The 27,040-nt window shown below is 45.3% G+C and overlaps 2 protein-coding genes across 2 annotated transcripts in view; both read left to right on the forward strand.

The window, feature by feature from the left end:
• The window catches only part of ACSF2 (acyl-CoA synthetase family member 2), a 204,648-nt gene that overhangs the window by 101,635 nt on the left and 75,973 nt on the right, over positions 1-27,040 (forward strand). The gene's annotated exons all lie outside the window — the stretch shown is intronic.
• Positions 22,289-25,425, forward strand: LOC138667621 (uncharacterized). Its single transcript, XM_069755749.1, has 5 exons — positions 22,289-22,717; positions 22,798-22,872; positions 23,019-23,214; positions 23,370-23,529; positions 24,420-25,425. Exons 3-5 carry the CDS (start codon positions 23,142-23,144, stop codon positions 25,396-25,398), a joined length of 1,212 nt encoding a protein of 403 aa, XP_069611850.1. The 5' UTR covers positions 22,289-22,717; positions 22,798-22,872; positions 23,019-23,141; the 3' UTR covers positions 25,399-25,425.

Below are 27,040 nucleotides of genomic sequence, written 5' to 3' on the forward strand. Positions count from 1 at the left end.
CCCCCAGCCACCCCAGAAAAGGCACATCTGTAAGATCTGGGGTGGCTGGGGGCAGATGTTTTTAGCCAGAGGAGGGGGCAATAACCGTGGACCCTCTCCAGGCTATTAATATCTGCCCTCAGTCACTGGCTTTCCCACTCTGGCGGAGAAAATTGCGCAGGAGCCCACGCCAATTTTTTCTGGGATTTAACCCTTTAATTTAATAGCTAGAACAGCCAAATTTGACACAAAGACACTTCTTACATTACTAAAGAGGAATATGTAATAAAAGAAGGGATATGAGACGGTTTACTGTATGTAAACCATATCTCATATCCTGTCGGGTTTGTGAAGGAGAGAGCAAAAGCCGGCAATTGAATTACCGGCTTTTAAGCTATCTAGCGCTGCATCTACTATATAATTGTCTAAGGGTCACTTCCGTCTGTCTGTCCTTCTGTCACGGTTATTCATTCGCTGATTGGTCTCGGCAGCTGCCTGTCATAGCTGCCGCGACCAATAAGCGACGGCCACAGTCCGGAAAAAAATGGCCGCTCCTTCCTCCCCGCAGTCAGTGCCCGGCGTCCGCATACTCCCCTCCGGTCAGCGCTCACACAGGGTTAATGGCAGCGTTGACCGCGGTGTAACGCACTCGGTTAACGCTGCTATTAACCCTGTGTGACCACCTTTTTTTACTATTCATGCTGCCTATGCAGCATGAATAGTAAAAATATCTAATGTTAAAAATAATTTAAAAAAATAGTTACATACTCACCCTCCGGTGGCCCCCCCCAGATCAGGAACCGGCCTTTTCCTCTCCGCGCGATGTCCCGGTGACCGCTGCATGCATTGCGGTCTCGCTAGATGATGATGTACGGTCTCGCGAGACCGCTACGTCATCATCGCGCGAGACCGCAATGCACTCTTTGGACCGGACCGCGCGCCAAGCATCGGGAACCGACTGCTTCGATCCAAAGGCTCCAGGAGGTGAGTATGTAACTATTTTTTATTTTAATTCTTTTTTTTAACAGGGATATGGTGCATACTACGTGACTGTGCTATATACTACGTGACTGGGCAATATACTACGTGGCTCTGTGCTGTATACTACGTGGCTCTGTGCTGTATACTACGTGGCTCTGTGCTGTATACTACGTGGCTCTGTGCTGTATACTACGTGGCTCTGTGCGTAGCTGGGCAATATACTATGTGACTGGGCAATATACTACGTGAACTATGTGGCTGTGCAATATACTACGTGGCTGTGCAATATACTACGTGGCTGGGCAATATACTACATGGACATACATATTCTAGAATACCCGATGCGTTAGAATCGGGCCACCATCTCGTTAAATATCTATATATATAATTGTCTAAGGGTTTTTCCGTCTGTCTGTCTGTCTGTCCTGGAAATCCCACGTCTCTGATTGGTCGAGGCCGCCAGGCCTCGACCAATCAGCGACGGGCACAGTATCGACGTAGAAATCCCGCGTCTGTGATTGGTCGAGGCCGCCAGGCCTCGACCAATCAGCGACTTGCACAGCGACGATGATGTCATAAAGGACGTAGAAATCCCACGTTTCTGATTCAGCGACGGGCACAGTATCGACGTAGATGTCATAATGGTTGCCATGGCGACGATGATGTCATAAAGGTTGCCTCAACCAATCAGCGACGGGCACAATCTGCCGCGAATTCTGGAATCATCATTGTCCATATACTACGGGGACATGCATATTCTGGAATACCCGATGCGTTAGAATCGGGCCACAATCTAGTAACATATAGTAACATAGTAACATAGTTAGTAAGGCCGAAAAAAGACATTTGTCCATCCAGTTCAGCCTATATTCCATCATAATAAATACCCAGATCTACGTCCTTCTACAGAACCTAATAATTGTATGATACAATATTGTTCTGCTCCAGGAAGACATCCAGGCCTCTCTTGAACCCCTCGACTGAGTTCGCCATCACCACCTCCTCAGGCAAGCAATTCCAGATTCTCACTGCCCTAACAGTAAAGAATCCTCTTCTATGTTGGTGGAAAAACCTTCTCTCCTCCAGACGCAAAGAATGCCCCCTTGTGCCCGTCACCTTCCTTGGTATAAACAGATCCTCAGCAAGATATTTGTATTGTCCCCTTATATACTTATACATGGTTATTAGATCGCCCCTCAGTCGTCTTTTTTCTAGACTAAATAATCCTAATTTCGCTAATCTATCTGGGTATTGTAGTTCTCCCATCCCCTTTATTAATTTTGTTGCCCTCCTTTGTACTCTCTCTAGTTCCATTATATCCTTCCTGAGCACCGGTGCCCAAAACTGGACACAGTACTCCATGTGCGGTCTAACTAGGGATTATATTATATTATAATATATATATTATTACTAGATATAGTAAATATATATCTATCTATATGTATAATTGTCTAAGGGTTTTTCCGTCTCTGTCTGTCTGTCTGTCCTGGAAATCCCGCGTCTCTGATTGGTCGAGGTCGCCAGGCACAGCAACGATGATGTCATAAAGGTCGTAGAAATCCCACGTTTCTGATTCAGCGACGGGCACAGTATCGACGTAGATGTCATAATGGTTGCCATGGCGACGATGATGTCATAAAGGTTGTCTCGACCAATCAGCGACGGGCACAGCCTGCCGCAAATTCTGGAATCATCATTGTCCATATACTACGTGGACATGCATATTCTAGAATACCCGACGCGTTAGAATCGGGCCACAATCTAGTTTATATATATATAAGTGTCTCCCTGATCGCATGACACTCGTATGACAATCGCATACGTTACATCCGTTTTTTCGGTCTGTAAATCGGACCGTTTTTTTTCTTACATGTGGAAAAGTGGCCTTAGCCTCTTACTTCTATACCCCATGTGTTGTGAATTCTGCTCCTGGGCTCCCTCCGGTGGTTGTAAGTGGCACTTTTGTGAGTTCTGCTCTTGGGCTCCCTCTTGTGGTTTCAAGTGGTATGGCTGCTCCTTGGAGTTAGCTGTTGTCAGCTGCCTCCACTTATCATCTCCTCTCTCGCCTATTTAAGCCTGGCTGTTCCTTCAGCTAGTGCCACTTGTAAATGGTTCCTGGTTGGATTCACATCTCTTTGGAGTTCCCTGTTATCCTGACCAGTTCTGCAAAGCTAAGTTTTTGCTTACTTTTTCTGTCCATAGTTTGTGGTCTTATCCATTCTGTGCTTTCTTTGTTTGTCCAGCATTATCAGTTTGAAGTATTTTCTGTCTTGCTGGAAGCTCTGGGAAGCAGAGTTACCCTCCACACCTTTAGTCAGGTGTGGAGATTTTTTGTAAACTCTGCGTGGATTTTTTGTAGTGTTTTATACTGACCGCACAGTATTCCATCCTGTCCTATCTATCAAGCTAGACTGGCCTCCTGTGCTCATCCTGGTTTCATTCTGTGTATGTCTTTTTCCTCTCCACTCACAGTCATTATTTGTGGGGGGCTAATCTATCCTTTGGGGATTTTCTCTGAGGCAAGATAGTTTTCCTGCTACTGTCTTCAGGGGTAGTTAGCGCTTAGGCTGTGACGAGATGCCTAGGGAGAGTTAGGAGCATTCCACGGCTGCTTCTAGTGTTGTGTTGAGCTTGGGGTCTGCGGTCAGTACAGTTACCACTTCCTTCAGAGCTTGTTCCATGTTGCTCCTAGACCACCGCATCATAACAGTACAAGTGGCCACAAATGAATTAATTGCATCTCAAAAGAAGGAAAAGTTCTGAACCATTTTTTTTCTGTGTTCTAGTTTGTCTTTTTTTTTTTTCCTCTTGATATCTGGGTGGTTCAGGATATATGCTTTGGCATGGATGTTCAAGGTTTGTTTTCTCGTGTGCATCAACTTGCTGCAAGAGTACAGAGCATCCAGGACTATGTTGTCCAGACTCCGGCTTTAGAGTCTAGAATTCCTACTCCTGATTTGTTTTTTGGGGACAGATCCAAGTTTTTGAACTTTAAAAATAACTGCAGATTGTTTTTTTGCTTTGAAACCCCGTTCTTCTGGTGATCCCATTCAACAGGTAAAAATCATCATATCCTTGCTGCGGGTGATCCTCAAGACTGGGCTTTCTCTCTTGAAGCAGGGGATCCGGCATTATTGAATGTTGATGCATTTTTTCAAGCGCTCGGATTATTGTACGACGAACCTAATTCTGTGGATCATGCAGAAAAAACCCTGTTAGCCCTGTGTCAAGGTCAGCAAGAGGCAGAGTTATACTGCCAGAAATTTAGAAAATGGTCTGTGCTCACTAAATGGAATGAAGAGGCTCTGGCTGCTATTTTCAGAAAGGGTCTTTCTGAAGCCCTCAAAGATGTTATGGTGGGCTTTCCTACGCCTGCCGGTTTGAGCGAATCTATGTCTGTAGCCATTCAGATCGATCGGCGTCTGCGCGAGCGCAAAGCTGTGCACCATATGGCAGTATCCTCTGAGCAAAGTCCTGAACCTATGCAATGTGATAGGATTTTGACTAGAATAGAACGGCAGGAATTCAGACGTCAGAATAGGCTGTGTTTCTACTGTGGTGATTCTACTCATATTATCTCTGATTGCCCTAAGCGTACTAAGAGAGTCGCTAGGTCTGTTACCATTAGTACCATACAGCCTAAATTTCTCTTATTTGTAACCCTTATTTGCTCATTGTCGTCCTTTTCTGTCATGGCATTTGGGGATTCAGGCGCTGCCCTGAACTTAATGGACTTAGAATTCGCCAGGCGCTGTGGTTTTTCCTTGCAGCCTTTGCAGAGCCCTATTCCTTTGAGGGGTATTGATGCTACACCCCTGGCCAAGAATAAACCTCAGTACTGGACACAGATGACTATGTACATGGCTCCAGCACATCAGGAAGATTGCCGTTTTCTGGTGTTGCATAACCTGCATGATGTTGTTGTACTAGGTTTCCCATGGTTACAGGAACATAATCCGGTGCTGGATTGGAAAACTATGTCGATGACTAGTTGGGGTTGTCACGGGGTACATTGTGACGTTCCTTTGATGTCAATTTCCTCTTCCCCCCTCTCCTGAGGTTCCTGAGTTTTTGTCAGATTTCCTGGATGTATTTGATGAGTCCAAGTCCAGTTCCCTTCCTCCTCACAGGGACTGCGATTGTGCTATTAACTTGATTCCTGGTTGCAAGTTCCCTAAGGGCCGACTTTTCAATCTGTCTGTGCCGGAGCATGCCGCCATGCGGAGTTATGTTAAGGAGTCTTTGGAGAAGGGGCATATTCGGCCCTCTTCGTCACCTTTGGGAGCGGGTTTCTTTTTTGTTGCTAAGAAGGATGGCTCCTTGAGACCCTGTATTGATTATCGTCTTCTTAATAAAATCACGGTCAAATTCCAATACCCCTTGCCCTTGCTTACGGATTTGTTTGCTCAGATTAAGGGAGCTAGGTGGTTTACTAAGATTGACCTCCGAGGGGCATATAATCTTGTTCGTATTAAACAGGGTGACGAATGGAAAACTGCATTTAATACGCCCGAAGGCTATTTTGAATATCTTGTGATGCCATTTGGGCTTTCTAATGCTCCATCTGTGTTCCAGTCTTTCATGCATGATATTTTCCGCAATTATCTTGATAAATTCATGGTCGTATATTTGGATGATATTTAGATTTTTTCCGATGATTGGGAGTCTCATGTGAAGCAGGTCAGGATGGTGTTCCAGATCCTTCGTGATAATGCTTTATTTGTGAAGGGGTCTAAGTGCCTATTCGGAGTTCAGAAGGTCTCTTTTTTGGTTTTTTTTTTTTCTCCCTCGTCTATAGAAATGGATCCTGTTAAGGTCCAAGCTATTCATGACTGGATCAAACCCACATCTGTGAAGGGCCTTCAAAAATTTTTGGGCTTTGCTAATTTCTATCGCCGTTTCATTGCCAATTTTTCCAGTGTGGTTAAGCCCCTTACTGATTTGACGAAGAAAGGCGCTGATGTAACGAATTGGTCCTCAGAGGCTGTTGAGGCCTTTCAGGAGCTTAAACGCCGATTTACTTCTGCCCCTGTGTTGCGTCAGCCGGATGTTTCTCTTCCTTTTCAGGTTGAGGTCGACGCTTCTGAGATTGGGGCAGGGGCTGTTTTGTCTCAGAGGGAATCTGATGGTTCTTTGATGAAATCGTGTGCTTTTTTTTTTCCAGAAAGTTCTCGCCTGCGGAACGCAATTATGATGTCGGCAATCGGGAGTTGTTGGCTATGAAGTGGGCATTTGAGGAGTGGCGACATTGGCTTAAGGGTGCTAAACCGTGGTCCTGACCGATCATAAGAATCTGATTTACCTCGAGTCGGCCAAGCGGCTGAATCCTAGACAGGCTCGATGGTCCCTGTTTTTCTCCTGTTTTGATTTTGTGGTCTCGTATCTTCCGGGATCTAAGAATGTTAAGGCTGATGCCCTCTCTAGGAGTTTTTCGCCTGATTCTCCTGGAGTCCTTGAGCCGGTTGGCATTCTTAAGGAGGGGGTGATCCTTTCTGCTATCTCCCCTGATTTGCGGCGGGTGCTTCAGGAATTTCAGGCTGATAGGCCTGACCGCTGTCCAGTGGGGAAGCTGTTCGTTCCTGATAGATGGACAAGTAAGGTTATTTCTGAGGTTCATTGTTCAGTGTTGGCTGGTCGTCCTGGGATTTTTGGTACCAGAGATTTGGTTGCTAGGTCCTTTTGGTGGCCTTCCTTGTCGCGCGATGTGCGTGCTTTTGTGCAGTCCTGTGGGACTTGCGCCCGGGCCATGCCTTGCTGTTCCCACGCTAGTGGGTTGCTTTTGCCTTTGCCGGTCCCTGAGAGGCCCTGGACGCATATTTCCATGGATTTTATTTCGGATCTTCCTGTTTCCCAGAAGATGTCTGTTATCTGGGTTGTTTGTGACCGGTTCTCTAAAATGGTCCATCTGGTACCTTTGCCTAAGTTGCCTTCCTCCTCGGATCTGGCTCCATTATTTTTTCAGCATGTGGTTCGTTTGCATGGCATTCCGGAGAATATTGTCTCTGACAGAGGTTCTCAGTTTGTCTCTAGATTTTGGCGGGCCTTTTGTGCTAGAATGGGAATTGATTTGTCTTTTTCTTCGGCGTTTCATCCTCAGACTAATGGCCAAACTGTGCGAACTAATCAGACCTTGGAGACCTATTTGAGATGCTTTGTGTCTGCTGATCAGGATGATTGGGTGGCTTTCTTGCCGTTGGCCGAGTTTGCCCTTAATAATCGGGCTAGTTCGGCTACTTTGGTTTCACCTTTCTTTTTTAATTTTGGTTTTCATCCTCGTTTTTCTTCTGGGCAGGTTGAGCCTTCTGATTGTCCTGGTGTTGATTCTATGGTGGACAGGCTGCAGCAGATTTGGACTCATGTGGTGGACAATTTGACGTTGTCTCAGGAAAGGGCTCAACGTTTTGCTAACCGCCGTCGGTGTGTTGGTCCCCGGCTTCGTGTGGGGGATTTGGTTTGGTTGTCTTCTCGTCATGTTCCTATGAAGGTTTCTTCCCCTAAGTTTAAGCCTCGGTTTATTGGTCCTTCTAAAATTTCTGAAATTATTAATCCGGTGTCTTTTCATTTGGCTCTTCCAGTCTCTTTTGCCATTCGTAATGTTTTCCATAGATCTTTGTTACAGAGATATGTGGTGCCCGTTGTTCCCTCGGTTGACCCTCCTGCCCCGGTGTTGGTTGAGGGGGAGTTGGAATATGAGGTTGAGAAGATTTTGGATTCTCGTTTTTCGAGGCGGAGGCTTCAGTATCTTGTCAAGTGGAAGGGGTATGGCCAGGAGGATAATTCTTGGGTTGTTGCCTCCGATGTCCATGCCGCCGATTTGGTTCGTGCTTTTCATTTGGCTCGTCCTGATCGGCCTGGGGGCTCTGGTGAGGGTTCGGTGACCCCTCCTCAAGGGGGGAGTACTGTTGTGAATTCTGCTCCTGGGCTCCCTCCGGTGGTTGTAAGTGGCACTTTTGTGAGTTCTGCTCTTGGGCTCCCTCTTGTGGTTTCAAGTGGTATGGCTGCTCCTTGGAGTTAGCTGTTGTCAGCTGCCTCCACTTATCATCTCCTCTCTCGCCTATTTAAGCCTGGCTGTTCCTTCAGCTAGTGCCACTTGTAAATGGTTCCTGGTTGGATTCACATCTCTTTGGAGTTCCCTGTTATCCTGACCAGTTCTGCAAAGCTAAGTTTTTGCTTACTTTTTCTGTCCATAGTTTGTGGTCTTATCCATTCTGTGCTTTCTTTGTTTGTCCAGCATTATCAGTTTGAAGTATTTTCTGTCTTGCTGGAAGCTCTGGGAAGCAGAGTTACCCTCCACACCTTTAGTCAGGTGTGGAGATTTTTTGTAAACTCTGCGTGGATTTTTAGTAGTGTTTTATACTGACCGCACAGTATTCCATCCTGTCCCATCTATCAAGCCAGACTGGCCTCCTGTGCTCATCCTGGTTTCATTCTGTGTATGTCTTTTTCCTCTCCACTCACAGTCATTATTTGTGGGGGGCTAATCTATCCTTTGGGGATTTTCTCTGAGGCAAGATAGTTTTCCTGCTACTGTCTTCAGGGGTAGTTAGCGCTTAGGCTGTGACGAGATGCCTAGGGAGAGTTAGGAGCATTCCACAGCTGCTTCTAGTGTTGTGTTGAGCTTGGGGTCTGCGGTCAGTACAGTTACCACTTCCCTCAGAGCTCGTTCCATGTTGTTCCTAGACCACCGCATCATAACACCCATGTCCTCCTGGAAACTGAAATCTCCTCCTTTCCACGCAATTACATCTGTTTCACAGGCAGATGACATTGAGCTTATTGGTAAAATCAGAAACTTGAATAGAAAATGATCCTCTCCATTATTGGGAGCGCAGCTAGGCTCTACCATAGGCCTTGATGAAATGTAATAGAACGCTGATGTCAGACTCCCTCTGCTTGGTGCTGGCGCTGAGCCCGCACCTTTCCTTGCACATGAAAGCTGATATATACAGCTGACATGTGCCCGCAGCAGCCACGGGTGGAATCTCGATCCACCCGCGGCTGTTAACTAGTTAAATGCCGCTATCAATTTCTGACAGTGGCATATAACTTGCGCTGCCGGAAATCCCGCCCATCGGTGACCCCGTCACATGATCGCAGGTCACCAATCCAATGGGTTGGTATGACAACCAGAGGTCTCCAGCAGACCTATATGGTTATTACTGCTGGATTGCTATGATCGCCGCCCGGTGGTCTGCACTCATAGAAAGTAAGCATTTCTGCTACATACAGGTGATCTGATAATCGCCTGTATGTAGCAGAGCCAATCGGAATATGGCAGCTTACAGTCTCCCATGGAGACTATTGAAGCATGCCAAAAGTTAAAAGAAAAAAAGAGTTTTTCAAAATATTTAAAAAGAAAAATATAAAAGTTTAAATCACCCCCCCCTTTCGCCCCATTCAAAATAAACCAATAAAAAAAATTCAAACATGCACATATTTGGCACCACCACGTTCAGAATAATCCGATCTACCAATATAAAAAAAGAATTAAACAAATCGCTAAATGGCAAAATGGAAAAAAATGTCTAAACGCCAGAATTACATATTTCTCTAGTCACCTTCCACGACGGCATACGGAGGTTGCCTCTTTGCCCTAATGGGGAACAGGAAATACGGAGAGGTTAAAAGGCCCTCCCACCTCCCCCTCACCAGTGTCTTTCCTGTTCCCCCATGGGACAGGAGAGGTTTCCTTCGTGTGCTGTGGTTGTCGGTAACTACTGCACCTACTAAGGCTCTGCCTATATAAAACCGGGCAGCATGGGGTTGTATTTTACCTCTCCCCTTGTGCTGCTCCCGTCGCGCCGCGGTGTCCTCGGGAACAGTCCCTGGTCTTCCCGCGCCCCCGTGAGGGCAAAGCAGGCCAGCGGTCCCGACCGGAGTCCTCCTTGAGCTCTCCGGTCTCCTCTCCTCTGCATGCCGCTGGTGACCCGGAAGTGATCGCGCGCGTCACTTTCGGTCTTTTCTGCGCTCCCTGGAGGCACTTCCGCCGGCGGCGCCTCGTGCAGGACGCCATCCTCCACCTGGGACCATGGAGGGGAGGAGTATTTCGCAACCGCTGGGGGCAGGAACATGCTGCAGAGCAGAAAACCTGCCAGAAAACGTCGCAGGTAAGACTGTCTTGTCATGGAGAGCAGTACCTGCCCTGCGCCTGCAGAGCCCAGCGCTGCCCCTGCCACAGTAAGTGCTGCAGGGACAGGGGTCCTTAGGTAGTGATCTAGGGGTATTATTAGTCATGACTCTCTCTCCCATCTCGTTTCAGGGAGAAAAGTCTGCCCCTAAAACTACTACTAAAAAGAAGTGTGCCATCTGTAACATTAAGCTGCCACCATTATGGGAGAAAAAACTCTGCAGGACCTGTACTAACAAGATTGTCAGGGCAGAGCAACCTTCTTTATTAGAAGAAATCCGCTCCTTGGTCAAGCAAGAGGTGCAATCTTCCCTAGCGGCCTTTACCCCTCCACCCCCACCGCCACTTTCTCCAGCTAAGAAAAGGAAAATCCAGGATGAGGATTCTGAATCTGAATCAGACCTCTCCTATGCCTCATCCTCGGGTCGACAGGAGGAACCTATAACCTCTGAAGCTAGGAAATATCTTTTTTCTTCAGAATGGGTTGAGGATTTAGTGGCTGCCGTGCGCAGTACTATGGGGCTGGAGGAAGAGTCAGAACCACAGTCCATACAGGACCAGATGTTTGGTGGTATAACTAAGGGTAAACGGGTGGGGTTCCCAATTCATTCGAATATATCTGATATGATTGATCAAGAGTGGGAGCTACCTGAAAAACGTCTCAGTACCCCATCAGAGATGAAGCATAGATTCCCCTTAGAAGGGGATTCGGCCAAATGGGATGTCCCCAAGGTTGATTCACAAGTGGCAAGAGTGGCTAAGAGAACGGCTCTTCCGTTCGAAGACTCGTCATAATTGAAAGATCCAATGGACAGAAAAATAGAAAGTCTGTTGAAAAAATCGTGGGAGACCTCCACGCTAGCCCTCAAAGCTAATATTGCATCAACATGTGTAGCTAGAGCGCTTTTCCGCTGGTTAGGAGAACTGGAATCCCACATATCCCAGGGCACTTCTAGAGCTGAATTGTTAGACTCTCTACCCAGTCTCCTTAGAGCCACGGGTTTCCTAGTGGATGCATCTATGGAAACTATCAGAATTGCTGCGCGGTCATTAGTGCAGACTAATTCAGCTAGAAGGGCGCTTTGGTTAAAAATGTGGTCTGGTGATATCACCTCCAAGGCCAAATTGTGCGACATACCGTTTAAGGGTAACTATGTCTTCGGGCCTTCCCTAGATGACATCTTGGAAAAGGCAACCGATAAGAAGAAAGCCCTCCCAGAACAAAAAACTCCCAAAAAAGTTTTTTCGTCCCTTTCAGGCCCAAACCTCTCAGAGAGGGAAAGGCAAGTCTGGGAGATGGAGTTACCCGAAAGGAGGGGGGAGAAATATCCTTATCCCTCAACAACAGCAGCAGCAGTCTCAGCAGGAGAAGCAGTGACTTCGACCCGGTGGGGGGGAGACTTTCAAATTTTGTACTCCAGTGGCAAAACATCACCAATTGCCCCTGGGTCCTCAACGTCATCAAAGAGGGTCTTTTAATAGAATTCATTTCCTCCCCCTCACGGGGTCTAAAGATTACCTCCCTTCCCTCCTTGAAAGACCAGTCCATATTAGAGTCGGGTCTCAGGGCCCTAAAAATGTCAAATGCAATATCTCAGGTTCCGGAATCAGAGGGAGATCGGGGGCATTACTCCAGTCTGTTTCTGGTTCCCAAACCATAGGGCGAGTCCCGTATTATTATAAATCTAAAGGGCCTCAACCGGCATGTCAAATACCGAAGATTCAAGATGGAATCAGTGAAAAATGCTATTCCCTTGATAAGCCCGCACTCCTTCATGGCTACTATCGATCTGAAATTTGCAGTACAGAAAGGAAGTCTGATAGAGCACTATCAGTTAAACGTCCTTCCGTTTGGGATCTCCTCTGCTCCAAGAGTATTTTCCAAAATAATGGGGGAAGTAGTCTCCTTTATCCGGAGGCAAGGCATCTGTATAGTGCTGTATCTAGACGACCTTTTGTTAGTGGCTCCCACCAAACAAACCCTGGAGTCTCATGTATCAAAGACTCTCAATATTCTGACATCTCTTGGATGGGTTCCGAATCTGGAAAAATCACATCTACGACCCTCCAAATGCAGGAAATTCCTGGGAGTTCTTCTGGACTCTGCAAGACAAATGTCCTTCCTTCCATTGGAACATCGTCTAACCCTACTATCGAAGGTCAAGATGTTCAGAGACACCAGATCACCTACAATCAGAGAAGGCATGTCTCTTCTAGGATCTATGACAGCCTGCATCCAATCGGTACCATGGGCCCAAGTCCATTCCAGAATTCTTCAGGCACATATCCTGCAGAATTGGAACTGTCATCTCAGTTCTTTGAACAAGAGGTTGTACACACCAGGTCGTGTCAAGGTCTCCCTGGCGTGGTGGATAACCCCACAAAATTTACAAAAGGGAGTCAGTTGGACTCAAGTCCCACTGACTACAGTTACAACAGATGCCAGCAAAAGAGGCTGGGGGGCCATGATAAATCACACCCCTTTCCAAGGTCTCTGGGACCAGTCAACAAGCAGAAAGTCATCCAACTACAGAGAACTAAAAGCTATAGAGGAAGCTCTGCTTGTAGGGGGTCATCTTATCAAGGGACATCACATTCGAGTATATTCGGACAATATGACTGCGGTGGCTCACATCAGACATCAGGGCAGTTCAAAGAACAACAACCTGAAGAACATATCTGCCCGACTATGTTCCTGGGCAGAAAGACATCTTTTATCCCTGACGGCAGTTCACCTGAAAGGCTCATCCAACACTCAAGCAGACTATTTAAGTCGCCAGGACATACATCCGGGGGAATGGTGTTTGAGCAACCGAAGTTTCGAGATGCTGGTGAACAAATGGGGTCTTCCAGAAATCGACCTCTTTGCATCCCGCCAAAACGCGAAAGTCGAAGCCTTCTTCTCCCTAAACCCCAGAGACGGCTCCAGAGGAGTGGATGCACTGGTCCAGAAATGGAATTTTCGGCTGGCCTATGCGTTTCCACCAATTCCAATATTGGCAAAAGTCCTGCAGAAAGTTCGGGAAGAACAGACACCAACTATATTGGTAGCCCCGTTGTGGCCAAAGAGGAGCTGGTACAACCTGATAGTGGATTTACAGGTGGATGGCCTTCTTTCTCAAGGACCAATCCATCTCCTAGATGCCCACAAATGGAATCTGGCGGCATGGCTACTGAAGCCCAGGTGTTGAGAGCCAAAGGACTATCAGAGCCAGTTGTTTCCACACTTCAAAAGTCAAGGAAACCAGTAACCATTGCTATATACAATAAGGTCTGGAAGAAATTCTCATCATTTTGTTTTCCTGAAGTACCAGATCCCTTCAATCCGAATTTATCACAAATTCTAGACTTTCTGCAAAAAGGCTTAGAAATAGGCCTCAGGCCTAGCACCCTAAAAGTCCAAGTTTCCTCCCTCAGTTCAATATTTGATCACGATCTGGCAAATCACCGCTGGATTAAGAGGTTCATGGTATAAGCTTCTAGGATGAACCCTAAAAAACAAATAACCGTACCATTATGGGACCTCAATCTGGTATTACAAGGGCTTACAGGTCCACCCTTTGAACCATTATCCTCCTGCTCTCAGAAAAATCTGATCTATAAAACAATTTTTCTAGTGGCCATTACCTCAGCAAGGAGGGTGGGAGAATTACAGGCCCTCTCAATGAGAGAACCATACTTGTCCATTCGAAATGACTCTATAATACTGCGCCTAGACCCTTCCTTTCCAATAAGTAAGATATTAGGTGCACCACTATTACAAAAGACTATAAATATATATTAACCCCCTTAATCCCATATGACGTACTATCCCGTCGAGGTGGGGTGGGCCTTAATTCCCACCGACGGGATAGTACGTCATAGCGATCGGCCGCGCTCACGGGGGGAGCGCGGCCGATCGCGGACGGGTGTCAGCTGCCTATCGCAGCTGACATCCGGCACTATGTGCCAGGAGCGGTCACGGACCGCCCCCGGCATATTAACCCCCGGCACACCGCGATCAAAGATGATCGCGGTGTGCCGGCGGTGCAGGGAAGCATCGCGCAGGGAGGGGGCTCCCTGCGGGCTTCCCTGAGACTATCGGTACAAGGTGATGTGCTCACCTTGTACCGAGCGTCTTTTCCCTGCAGTCCCCGGATCCAAAATGGTCGCGGGGCTGCATCCGGGTCCTGCAGGGAGCACTTCCGGGTCAGGAGCAGGCTGCAGCTGCAGCTCTAATCCTGCCTGGCTGTTTGTCAGATCACCGATCTGACAGAGTGCTGTGCACACTGTCAGATCAGTGATCTGTGATGTCCCCCCCTTGGACAAAGTGAAAGAGTAAAAAAAAACAAAAAAAAAACATTCCTAAATAAAGAAGAAAAAAAAAAATATTATTCCCATAAATACATTCTTTATCTAAAAAAAAACAAAAAAAAAACAATAAAAGTACACATATTTAGTATCGCCGCGTCCGTAACGGCCCAATCTATAAAACTGTCCCACTAGTCAACTCCTTCAGTGAACACCGTAAGAAAAAAAATAAAAATGAGCCAAAAAACAACGCTTTATTATCATACCGCCGAACAAAAAGTGGAATAACACGCGATCAAAAAGACGGATAGAAATATCCATGGTACCGCTGAAAACATCATCTTGTCCCGCAAAAAACGAGCCGCCATATAGCATAATAACCAAAAAAATAAAAAAGTTATAGTCCTCAGAATAAAGCAATGCCAAAATAATTATTTTTTCTATAAAATAGCTTTTATCGTATAAAAGCGCCAAAACATAAAAAAATGATATAAATGAGATATCGCTGTAATCGTACTGACCCGAAGAATAAAACTGCTTTATCAATTTTACCAAACGTAGAACGGTGTAAACGCCTCCCCCAAAAGAAATTCATGAATAGCTGGTTTTTGGTCATTCTGCCTCACAAAAAATCGGAATAAAAAGCGATCAAAAACTGTCACGTGTCCGAAAATGTTACCAATAAAAACGTCAACTCGTCTCGCAAAAAACAAGACCTCACATTACTCTGTGGACCAAAATATGGAAAAATTCTTGGTCTCAAAATGTGGAGACGCAAAAACTTTTTTGCTATAAAAAGCGTCTTTTAGTGTGTGACGGCTGCCAATCATAAAAATCCGATATAAAAAACGCTATAAAAGTAAATCAAACCCCCCTTCATCACCCCCTTAGTTAGGCTAGGTTCACATTGCGTTAATGGGTTAACGCTAACGGACAGCGTTGCACGGCAAAAATGTCGCAATTATCGCCGTGCAACGGGTCCGTTAGCGCACCCATTGACAGCAATGTGATTTTCGGGTGTAGCGCATCGCTAGAGCGTGCCATTTTCGGCTCGCGCTAGCAAGGTGCCGTTCTTTTGTGGCGCGCTTCGGACGCTGCTTGCTGATCTTCCAGAGCGGGGACGTTAACGCGACCACTAAACGCGACACCTAAAAAGACATTGCGTTAGCCCTAACGCAATGTGAACCTAGCCTTAGGGAAAAATAATAAAATTTAAAAAAATGTATTTATTTCCATTTTCCCATTAGGGTTAGGGTTAGGGTTTGGATTACATTTACGGTTGGGATTAGAATTAGGGGTGTGTCAGGGTTAGGTGTGTGGTTAGGGTTACCGTTGGGATTAGGGTTAGCGGTGCGTTTGGATTAGGGTTTCAGGTAGCATTGGGGAGTTTCCACTGTTCAGGCACATCAGGGGCTCTCCAAACTCGACATGGCGTCCGATCTCAATTCCAGCCAATTCTGCATTGAAAAAGTAAAACAGTGCTCCTTCACTTCCGAGCTCTCCTGTGCGTCCAAACAGGGGTTTACCCCAACATATGGGGTATCGGCGTACTCGAGACAAATTGGACAACAACTTTTTGGGTCCAAGTTCTCTTGTTATCCTTGGGAAAATAAAAATTTGGGGGGCTAAAATCATTTTTGTGGGAAAAAAAAGGAATTTTTATTTTCACGGCTCTGCGTTGTAAACTGTAGTGAAACACTTGGGGGTTCAAAGTTTTCACAACACATCTAGATAAGTTCCTTGGGAGGTCTAGTTTCCAATATGAGGTCACTTGTGGGGGGTTTGTACTGTTTGGGTACATCAGGGGCTCTGTAAATGCAACGTGACGCCTGCAGACCAATCCATCTAAGTCTGCATTCCAAATGGCGCTCCTTCCCTTCCGAGCTCTGCCATGCGCCCAAACAGTGGTTCCCCCCCACATATGGGGTATCAGCGTACTCAGGGCAAATTGGACAACAACTTTTGGGGTCCAATTTATCCTGTTACCCTTGTAAAAATACAAAACGGGGCTAAAAATCATTTTTGTGAAAAAAAAAGAAGGAATTTTTATTTTCACGGCTCTGCGTTATAAACTGTAGTGAAACACTTGGGGGTTCAAAGCTCTCAAATCACATCTAGATAAGTTCCTTAGGGGGTCTAGTGTTGTGAATTCTGTGGTCCAGCTCCCTCCTGTGGTCATGAGTGGTACTTCGGCTGGTTCTGTCTATGAGCTTCCTTTGGTAGATGTGAGTGGGGCTGCGGCTTCTGAGTTTCCTTCCTCAGGTGACGAGGTTAAGTCGTTAGGTGCTGCTCTATTTAACTCCACCTAGTTCTTTGTTCCTGGCCTCCAGTCAATGTTCCAGTATTGGTCTTGCTTTCTCCTGGATCGTTCTTGTGGCCTGTCTGCCCTGCATAAGCTAAGTTCTGCTTGTGTTACTTTTGTTTACTATTTTTCCTGTCCAGCTTGCTATATTGGTTTTTCTTGCTTGCTGGAAGCTCTGAGATGCAGAGGGAGCACCTCCGTACCGTTAGTCGGTGCGGAGGGTCTTTTTGCCCCCTCTGCATGGTTGTTTGTAGGTTTTTGTGCTGACCGCAAAGCTATCTTTCCTATCCTCGGTCTATTCAGTAAGTCGGGCCTCACTTTGCTAAAATCTATTTCATCCCTGTGTTTGTATTTTCATCTTATCTCACAGTCATTATATGTGGGGGGCTGCCTTTTCCTTTGGGGAATTTCTCTGAGGCAAGGTAGGCTTATTTTTCTATCTTCAGGGCTAGCTAGTTTCTCAGGCTGTGCTGAGGCGTCTAGGTCTGGTCAGGAACGCTCCACGGCTACCTTTAGTGTGGTATGATAGGATTAGGAATTGTGGTCAGCAGAGTTCCCACGTCTCAGAGCTCGTCCTATGTGATTAGCAACTATCAGGTCATTTTCTGTGCTCGTAACCACCAGGTCCATTGTGGTTCTGAATCACCTGTTCATAACAGTCTAGTTTCCAAAATGGTGTCACTTGTGGGGGGGTTTAATGTTTAGGCACATCAGGGGCTCTCCAAACCAACATGGCGTCCCATCTTAATTCCAGTCAATTTTGCATTGAAAAGTCAAATGGCGCTCCTTCCCTTCCGAGCTCTGCTATGCGCCCAAAAAGTGGTTTACCCCCACATATGGGGTATCGTCGCACTCAGGACAAATTGCACAACAACTTTTGTGGTCTAATTTCTTCTCTTACCCTTGGGAAAATAAAAAATTGGGGGCGAAAAGATCATTTTTGTGACAAAATATGATTTTTTTATTTTTACGGCTCTGCATTATAAACTTCTGTGAAGCACTTGGTGGGTCAAAGTGGTCACCACACATCTAGATAAGTTCCTTAGGGTGTCTACTTTCCAAAATGGTGTCACTTGTGGGGGGTTTCAATGTTTAGGCACATGAGGGGCTCTCCAAACGCAACATGGCGTCCCATCTCAATTCCTGTCAATTTTGCATTGAAAAGTCAAATGGCGCTCCTTTCCTTCTGAGCTCTGCCATGCGCCCAAACAGTGTTTTACCCCCACATATGGGGTATCAGCATACTCAGGACAGATTGTACAACAACTTTTGGCATCCATTTTATCCTGTTACCCTTGGTAAAATAAAACAAATTGGAGCTGAAATAAATTGTGTGAAAAAAAGTTAAATATTCATTTTTATTTAAACATTCCAAAAATTCCTGTGAAACCCCTGAAGGGTTAATAAACTTCTTGAATGTGGTTTTGAGCACCTTGAGGGGTGCAGTTTTTAGAATGGTGTCACACTTGGGTATTTTCTATCATATAGACCCCTCAAAATGACTTCAAATGAGATGTGGTCCCTAAGAAAAAAATGGTGTTGTAAAAATGAGAAATTGCTGGTCAACTTTTAACCCTTATAACTCCCTAACAAAAAAAAATTTGGTTCCAAAATTGTGCTGATGTAAAGTAGACATGTGGGAAATGTTACTTATTTAGCATTTTGCGTGACATATCTCTGTGATTTAAGGGCATAAAAATTTAAAGATGGAAAATTGCTAAATTTTCAAAATTTTCGCCACATTTCCGTTTTTTTTCACAAATAAACGCAAGTTAAATCGAATAAATTTTACCACTACCATGAAGTACAATATGTCACGAGAAAACAATGTCAGAATCGCCAAGATCCGTTAAAGCGTTCCAGAGTTATAACCTCATAAAGGGACAGTGGTCAGAATTGTAAAAATTGGCCCGGTCATTAACGTGCAAACCACCCTCGGGGCTTAAGGGGTTAAGTCTCTTATATCTACTAATAAACCGTAGATCAGTGTGCTACAACATGCATGGAAAGAGCCAATATAAAAAAAGGAGAAAAGCCAATGCAGTGTTATATATATAGAGGAGTATATTTGATTACACCTGATGGGGAAGGGTGTTTTGGTGTTATGTGATGTGTCCTTGCATGTTTACAATAAAATTTTGATATTTCCTTCATCTTGTAGCAGGTGTGCACACATTTATGCATTGGCTTTTCTCCTTTTTTAGACCCTTCCTTTCTTCCAAAAGTCGTATCAGATTTCCACCGCTCTCATTGTTCTACCTTCTTTTTGCCAAAATCCAACAAATCCAAAAGAAGAGAGATTTCATATGCTGGATGTCAGACGCATTGCATTATTTTACCTAGCGCAAACCAGCTCTTACAGAATTGATCAGAATCTGTTTGTCCATCCATCAGGACAAAATAAAGGAAAGAAGGTAGCAAAAAGTACTATTGCTAACTGGATCAGGAAAGCGATGGCAGAAGCATATCTTGCTCAAGATAAAACCCCTCCAGTGGGAATCAAGGCTCATTCGACCAGATCAACCTCAGTCTCCTGGGCAGAAAGAGCAGGTGCATCAGCAGAACAAATCTGCAGGGCAGCTACATGGTCTTCGTTGCATACTTTCTCCAGACATTACAGATTAGACGTAATGCCCAACAAAGATTTAGCCTTCGGCCGGAAAGTACTCCAGGCCGTTGTCCCTCCCTAGCGCCAAATTAGTTGGTATTCCTCCGTATGCCGTCGTGGAAGGTGACTAGAGAAAATAGAATTATTCTTACCGTTAATTCGGTTTCTAGAAACCTTCCACGACGGCGCTAGTTCCCTCCCTATACTCCTGGATTTAAATCTGGGATTCAAGGTAAACCGGTGCTATGGTTTTAGTTATAAGTCACTGGTGAGGGGGAGGTGGGAGGGCCTTTTAACCTCTCCGTATTTCCTGTTCCCCATTAGGGCAAAGAGGCAACCTCCGTATGCCGTCGTGGAAGGTTCCTAGAAACCGAATTAACGGTACGAATAATTCTATTTTTTTGGTCGCTGCAACATTGCATTAAAATGCAGTATTAGGCGATCAAAAGATAAGCCCTCACCCAACCCAAGATCACAAAAAATGGAGACGCTACGGATCTCGGAAAATGACGCAATTTTTTTTTTTTTTAACAAAATTTGTATTTTTTTTTCACCACTTAAATAAAAAAGAACCTAAACATGTTTGGTGTATGTGAACTCGTAATGACCTTGAGAATCATAATGGCAGGTCAGTTTTAGCATTTAGTGAACATGGTAAAAAACCCAACAAACTGGGATTGCCCTTTTTTTTGCAATTTCACCGCACTTGGAATTTTTTTTCCGTTTTCCAGTGCACGATATGTTAAAACCAATGGTGTCGTTTAAAAGTACTATTCGTCCCACAAAAACAAGCCCTCACATGGCCATTTTGACTAAAAAAAGAAACAAAATTATGGCTCTGGGAAGAAGGGGAGCAAAAAACGAAAATGCAAAAAACGTAAAATGTCACGGAGGTTAAAGGGTTTGTCCTCTACTCAGAAAACCCCTTCTCAAACCCTATGTTTATCCCTTATAAGATAATAACATTTATACTCCCCTTCAGGGCTGGTGCTGTTCACACTGGCTCTCCCGGAGCTCGCGTGACATTATGTCTCATGATCACTGCAACCAATCAGCAGCTGCTTCACTCTCCCCTCCTTTGGACAGATTGAACATCCGAAAGAAGTGAGAAAGCACTTTTCTTGATGTCGGTTACATCCGAAGAAGGCGAGAGCGTTATGGCTGCTGATTGTCTGCAGGGATCACATCTAACATATAAAGCTGAATGTGTGTATGTATGTGTGTATGTTCGGGATCGGCATCTGCACCGTCGCAGCTACAGCCACAAAATTTTGCACAGTCACACGTCTGGACCCCGAGAGCTTCATAGGCTATGTTGTGAAGCGAAATTTTAACCCCGCACGTTCCAATTCACCAAACAATTTTGCCCCTTTCTACATAATGGGGAAAAAGTGAAAGGAAAAGTGTTGCAGGCGAATTGACAGCTGTCAGATGTGAACAAGGGGGACTTAAAGAGTGAGAGCGATGGCGCCAAAGAGTTTGTACCGTACAGCATACAGTTGCTAAGGTGGGGCCCCGACATGGGATACTCACCACACACGGGGATATGAACACACACACAAAATACGCCACTCACTACCACGTGCTAGAACGCATATACCACCCTCAGGACGCATTTCACCACACATACACCAACCTCGCCACATAAAAGTCGAAACACAAAAGTCGCCGCTCAAAACTCGCCACGCGCAAATCTCGCCACATGCAAAACTAGGCTCACGCAAAACTCGCCACACGTGCAAAACTCACCTCATGGAAAACCCGCCACACGCAAAACTTGCACACGTGGAAAAATTGCCACATGCACAAAAGTTGCAACACATGCAAAAGTTGCCTCACACAAAACTTGCACATACTCAAAACGCACCACACAAAACTCGCCACGCGCAAAACTCGCCAAGCGCAAAACTTGCTGCACACAACTTGCTACACTAACCTGTCACATGCAACTCGACACACAAAAAGTCGCTACATGCATGTCGCCACATGCAACTCAACACACACAACTTGACACATGGAACTCGCCCTAAAACACACACAAGTCTGGTATTATCCTTCAAAAATAAAAATCTGATTAATAAGCAGACAAACTACAAGAGCAACAAATGTACCATATAGGAAATATGGCAGCTGTCAGTCACATGACCTGTCTATTATGTGTATGTGTCAGCTAAGGGTACGTTCACATTCGCGTCTTTGGACGCAGCGGCGTCGCTGCAAAACAACGCACGCGTCATGCGTCCCTATCTTTAACATTAGGGACGCATGGGTGTGTGCTTTCATGCGTTTCGGTGCATTTCGCGACGCATGCGTCGTTTGAGCGCACCTGTCAGGGCGCGGCAAACGCAACATGTTGCATTTTTTTCGCGTCACAAATTTTTTAAAAAATGTACACGTCGCACTTGTGTCGCATTTGTGTCGTCGATGCGTCACAAAACCCATTGAATTATATTGGCAACGCAGTACACGCAAGTACTTGCGTTGTTGTGCGTTGTACGACGCATGCGTTCTTTTAATTAAAAAATAGGATAAGTGTCTAGACGGTGTCTAGACACTGAAAAGACCCTATATATATATAAGGAAAAGGGGCTGGCATTGTCTTTCAATTGCCATCAGGACACAAGGACACATCAGACACCTGAGACACCAGTGAGGATCTGCCTTCAAAACCTGTAAGTATACTATTTTTTCATTGCCCTTTTTTTCTGTGTTTTATTTCTTGATTTTTGAATGCAATTTGTGCAATGTTTGGTCTGTGCTTTTGTACGGTCATGCCAATGTGGGTTTTTAGTGAAAATTTGTTATTTTTATGTATTTCTGGCGTTTTATATGATGGCGTTTCTTGTCTCCGGCCTTGCTTTTTTTTTTGGATTGGTTTGCATTTTGGGTTGTTCTGTTGTCATGCGGTTGTTTCTTTTTTTTTTTCTAAGTATTTTATTGTATATTTCTGGTGTATGTGTTTATTCTTGTTTCTATTTCTGGGGGTAACCGTATGGCTTTTTTTTGGCTCATGTCTTGCTGTATTGTATTGTAAAGTATGGCGTTTTAGACTAGTTTGCTATTTTTTGTGCCTTTGTATATATTTTTTTTTTGTGTACACAATAAAGGTTTGTGTTTTGTTTTTTTTCTCTATTCTGGATGACACCTTTTGCTATACTCTGGATTGTGTCGTATCTGCTATTGAATTTTATTGCAATGTATGGTCTTGTGGTATGATCAGCGATAGTTGAGTTTGCATTGTCCTATGAGTGAACAGTCCGTTGTGGTATTAATTTTATGATGGTTTATTTTTTTTTTTTCTTTTCTATTTTCTTGTATGTGGCTGTGTTTTGTAATAATGTAATATTTGGTAAAATTTTTCCTTGCAGAATTTTTTATTGCAAGAATGGCGACGGACTCACCATCAAGCCACTCGGCGCAGGGGAGTTCAGTGAGTAATTATGTACAGATGCTTATTATTCGCTGTCATTTGCAGACTTGGCACTAATTTTTTTAAATCTATTTTTATAGGCTTCTGCAAGTGAGGAGGAAGGGACATAGCAGGAGCAGCGACATCGGGGACAAGATGTGGCGGCAAGACGGCAAGTAAGTGTTCTTTAAAACAAAATTTTTTTTTTAATTTCCTTTTCTTCTCAGGGGAGGGGGGGTGAGGGGAGGGTTGGGTGGTGGTGCTGGTGGTTGATGTATTTTTTTTACAAATCTTCATATCCTTTGTTTTTCTGTTATTCTAGGTTTCACAACGGGCCAGCGAGTCAAGTATAGACGTGGACCTCCTAATCTCCAGCATACAGGAGCGTGGCCCGTTGTGGGACAGCCGTGACCCCCGTCACGCGGACCAGGTTGTCTTGAGGCGAATGTGGGTAGAGGTGGCAAAAACGCTGTGGGATGGCTTTGACAGCGCTTCCACTACGGAAAAATCAAACTTTGGTAAGTATTTGTTAAACTCCGATCAGACGCATCTGGCCAGGATAACACAACCGTGTGTGATGCAATCAACGCCTTCAACTTTGCATCGCACACGGTTGTGTTATCATATGGAAATGTAAAATATGTAACCATTTTTTTGGGTTTTGCATTCACAGTCAAAAAGTTGAAGACCAGATGGCGATCCATGAAGGACCGTTTCAATAAGGTCCTACGTCAAGAGGAGAAGGTTAGAAGTGGTGCTGCAGCGGGAAGGACCATTCGCTACAAGTATAGCAGGGCGTTGCAATTCATGAGACCGATCCTTGCCCACCGACAGTAAGTATTTAACGCATCGGGTACTGCACAATATGCATGCCCACATACAATATTGCACAGGCACATAGAATCTTACACATCCACATCGTACATTGCCCAACAACGTATAACATTGCGCACCCACCTAGTATATTGCCAGGCCACAAAGTTTATTGCGCAGGCACATAGTACATGTCCTAGCCACGTATCCTCATAGTATATTGCCCAGCCACATAGTGTATAACCCATCCACGTAGCACACGTAGTATATTGGCCATCCACGTTACTTTTTCCCTAGTGGCATGGTATATTGCACATCCATTAATTTTTTTTTTTAGTTAACCGCGTGAGTCCTTGTAGTCCATGACATGTTCCATTCCGAGCCAGGGTAGGTCTGATAGCAGGAATTGTGATGACGTCTCGGTCATTGGTGTGACGTCATGGCAGGTCCTGCGATCAGCGTAAAGAATGGCAGTTGTCTGAAACGCAACTATCATGCAAGCATAGCAATTTTTTTTTCGAGATCAAATTAGTCAATTTAAATTGTTTTGATGCGGCATAGGCAGCGTCAATACTAAAGAGTTTATGACACCAATTTTTTTTTTTTTTTTTGAAAAAAAATGTAAACGCCAGCCGTGTGTTCGGCGATGACAGTGTTGACTATGCGGGCGAAAAGGCATTGGCAGCGGGAAGGAGCACTCATTTTCTTCTGCACTAGGCCCTTCGCTGATTGTTATCGCCAGCTGCTGACGAGACCAATCAGCGAATGATTGAAGGACAGACAGATAGAGACAGAGGATTGCAATTTATTGTTGTGTAATGCAATGTTAACTTAAACTTAATTCAATTCCAGGAGTTGGCGTATGTGATGTTATTTTTTCCACACTAATGATTTCCTTTTCTTTTCACAGAACACACAGCAGCACCCTCGAACCTGATCGGCCCTCTGGAGCGGGCCTTCATGAATCGCCATCGGACCCGTCACAGCCATCCCACAGCGAGAGCAGGCTTGCACCACTTTCTGGAGAACCGGCAGCCGGTCCATCTGGTGTTCCCCTGACCGAGGCCTCTGTCGCTCCTTCCTTTGGCTATTCACGCCAGCGTCAGCGGGCCTCGGACAGGCCGCTAATGCCCGAGTATTTTCATTTGGGCACAGTATTCGAGACTTGTTTCAAGGTGCTGGGAGATAGAATGGAGACTGGTCTGGCCACTATCGACCGGCGCCTTGATTCAATGGAATCCGAGCTCTCGAGGCCGGCAAAACATTTTTTTAGTGCCATTGCAAAGGGCATGGTGGAACACCTTACGCCGGAACTCCAGATTTCGGTGATGCAGGCCTGCAATAATGCCTACGTGAGTGCTCTGCAGCAGGCTCGGATCATGCAGTCAGTGACTGCACTGCCCGTAGTGCCATCGCTGGCTACCATGACTCCGACTCCTGCTGCACAGCCACTCCACCGAGGTCTGCGTGCCGAGGGACGCCACCACAGACACTACCACAACGATCCGCCGAGTCCTGCTCCTGCTAGGCCCTCAACCTCCCGTACCCGTCCTGCTGGGGAAGCCGCCGCAGGAGACGCGAGAAGGAGGAAGAAGAGAAGGAGAACAGCTTCTGCGGCTCTGGTTGCTCCAACACAGACACCTAGAACGCGGCAAGGGTCTAGCCGCAGCAGGAGCAGCCAGAGCCAGTCACGATCCAGCAGACTGGTTTTGCCTCCTCCCTCCCCTAAAGTGGTTGCAGTATCTTCCCCGCGGTATGATGATGATGGCTTGGACTTGCCCTCAAGTCTACTGGACTATGGCTCCTCAATAGCCTCTGCTTCCTCCTCTCGCCATTCGGAAGCAGGGAGTTACCAACCCCCATTAGTTGCAACAGTAGATAGCCCCTAGTTTTATTCCCCCCTTTTTCTTTCTGTTTCCCCCAAATAAAATTGTTTTTTTGTTATCAATTTTGGTTTTTATTGGTAACTATAGTATCGGCAACTCACACTGTGCGACGTCTACACACATTTTGTGTTTTATACACCTCATATATGCAATGTCAGACACTATTTTTTCCCTTTTTAAGTATAGTTTTTTGAGTGTCTCTCATTGTAAACACATCATAGAACAAACACAAATATGACATAGATTCTCTACATACAAGAAAGGTAACTAAAACAACTTAACAACGATCAAGACCAGCGATACAACCTGGCCGTGATCGTTGGTAAGTCGTTGTGTGGTTGCTGGGGAGCTACACTGACAGCTCTCTCCAGCGAGCAACGATCAGGGTAAAGACTTCGGCATTGTTGAAACTGTCTTCAACGATGCAGAAATCCCCCTGCATCACCAGGGTAACCAGGGTAAAGATCGGGTTACTTTACTAGCGCGGCACTGTGCTTAGTAACCCGATCTTTACCCTGGTTACAAGCACATTGCTGGATCGGCGTCAAACACGCCGATCCAGCAATGACAGCGGGTTATCAGAGACACACTTTTCAACTACTTGCATATGGACCCGGCTCCATGTGTGCGGTTGATCTGCTTTTTTCCGTCACCGCTGCCACATGTTTCAAGGATGTGTGACTGGCACAACACATGAACAACCGTTGCCGATTTGTTGGCCTCGCCATGCATGAGTAGTGCCTGTCACACTCCCGCCACACATGCTGCTGCGGTGGGTGAAAATTGTTGATCAGCCAGTGGGCTCAATGAAGCCGTGTTCCCTAGGCAACTAGTCTGGAAGCTTGACAGTTTGCCAAGGAGGGAGCCGATGAAGTTCGCTCAACTATCGAACACACGGCCATGTCAACAAAAGTGTGGTGTTTTGGCTGAGTCAATATGGGAGCTGGTGATCACCTCTGAACTTTTTCGGCGACAGCAGTTGGTAGGCAAATGGAGTTTTGTGAATTGTAAAAAAATTGTTTATTAAACACAACTTTTTAAAAAAAGGATAGCAAGTTTTAATAAGGGAACATTAAAGTAAGTTTAGTCAAAATGAAAAAATTATTAACATATAGGTAGCTGGCAAATTTAAAATAACATCACATTATTAAGCACCTTTACTGGTGACCTTTACTGGACATAATAGTGTAGCAATCTTTAGCATTATACATATTAATTTTTGCGCTATCAAGGTATTAATTTTAAATTTAAAAGCTGAATAAAGTATGACAGTACAAAACATAAGCACTACACCATTGTATCTTGCCATGACACACGGCCAACATCAGATACAAAATAGGAAGCAAATCGATCCCTCATCTGCGCTATTTCCACAGTTGTCCTCAAAGGGTGATCTTGGTAATCGGGCAATGGGTTTGGTATGGGTTCATCGAGTTCCACGTTCAGTCTCTCTTTGGCCATAATATAATTGTGGAGAACCACACAAGCCTTCACCACCTCATTCACTGTCTCAATTTTCAGATTAATGGCGGATTCTAAAACACGCCATTAGGAGACCAGGATGCCAAAGGCGCACTCCACTGTTCTTCTGGCCCCGGACAGTCTGTAATTAAAAATACTTTTGGTGTGGTCCAAGCCCCGACTA

This window comes from Ranitomeya imitator, chromosome 2 (genome assembly GCF_032444005.1).
Source record: "Ranitomeya imitator isolate aRanImi1 chromosome 2, aRanImi1.pri, whole genome shotgun sequence".
Lineage (NCBI taxonomy): Eukaryota > Metazoa > Chordata > Amphibia > Anura > Dendrobatidae > Ranitomeya > Ranitomeya imitator.

Excerpts from the sequence above, each read along its gene's own strand:
- LOC138667621 (XM_069755749.1), top strand. The coding sequence starts at position 23,142 with ATGTGGGTAGAGGTGGCAAAAACGCTGTGGGATGGCTTTGACAGCGCT. Across the intron at positions 23,215-23,369 it reads TACGGAAAAATCAAACTTTG|TCAAAAAGTTGAAGACCAGA; the intron begins GTAAGTATTTGT and ends TTGCATTCACAG. Across the intron at positions 23,530-24,419 it reads CCGATCCTTGCCCACCGACA|AACACACAGCAGCACCCTCG; the intron begins GTAAGTATTTAA and ends TTCTTTTCACAG.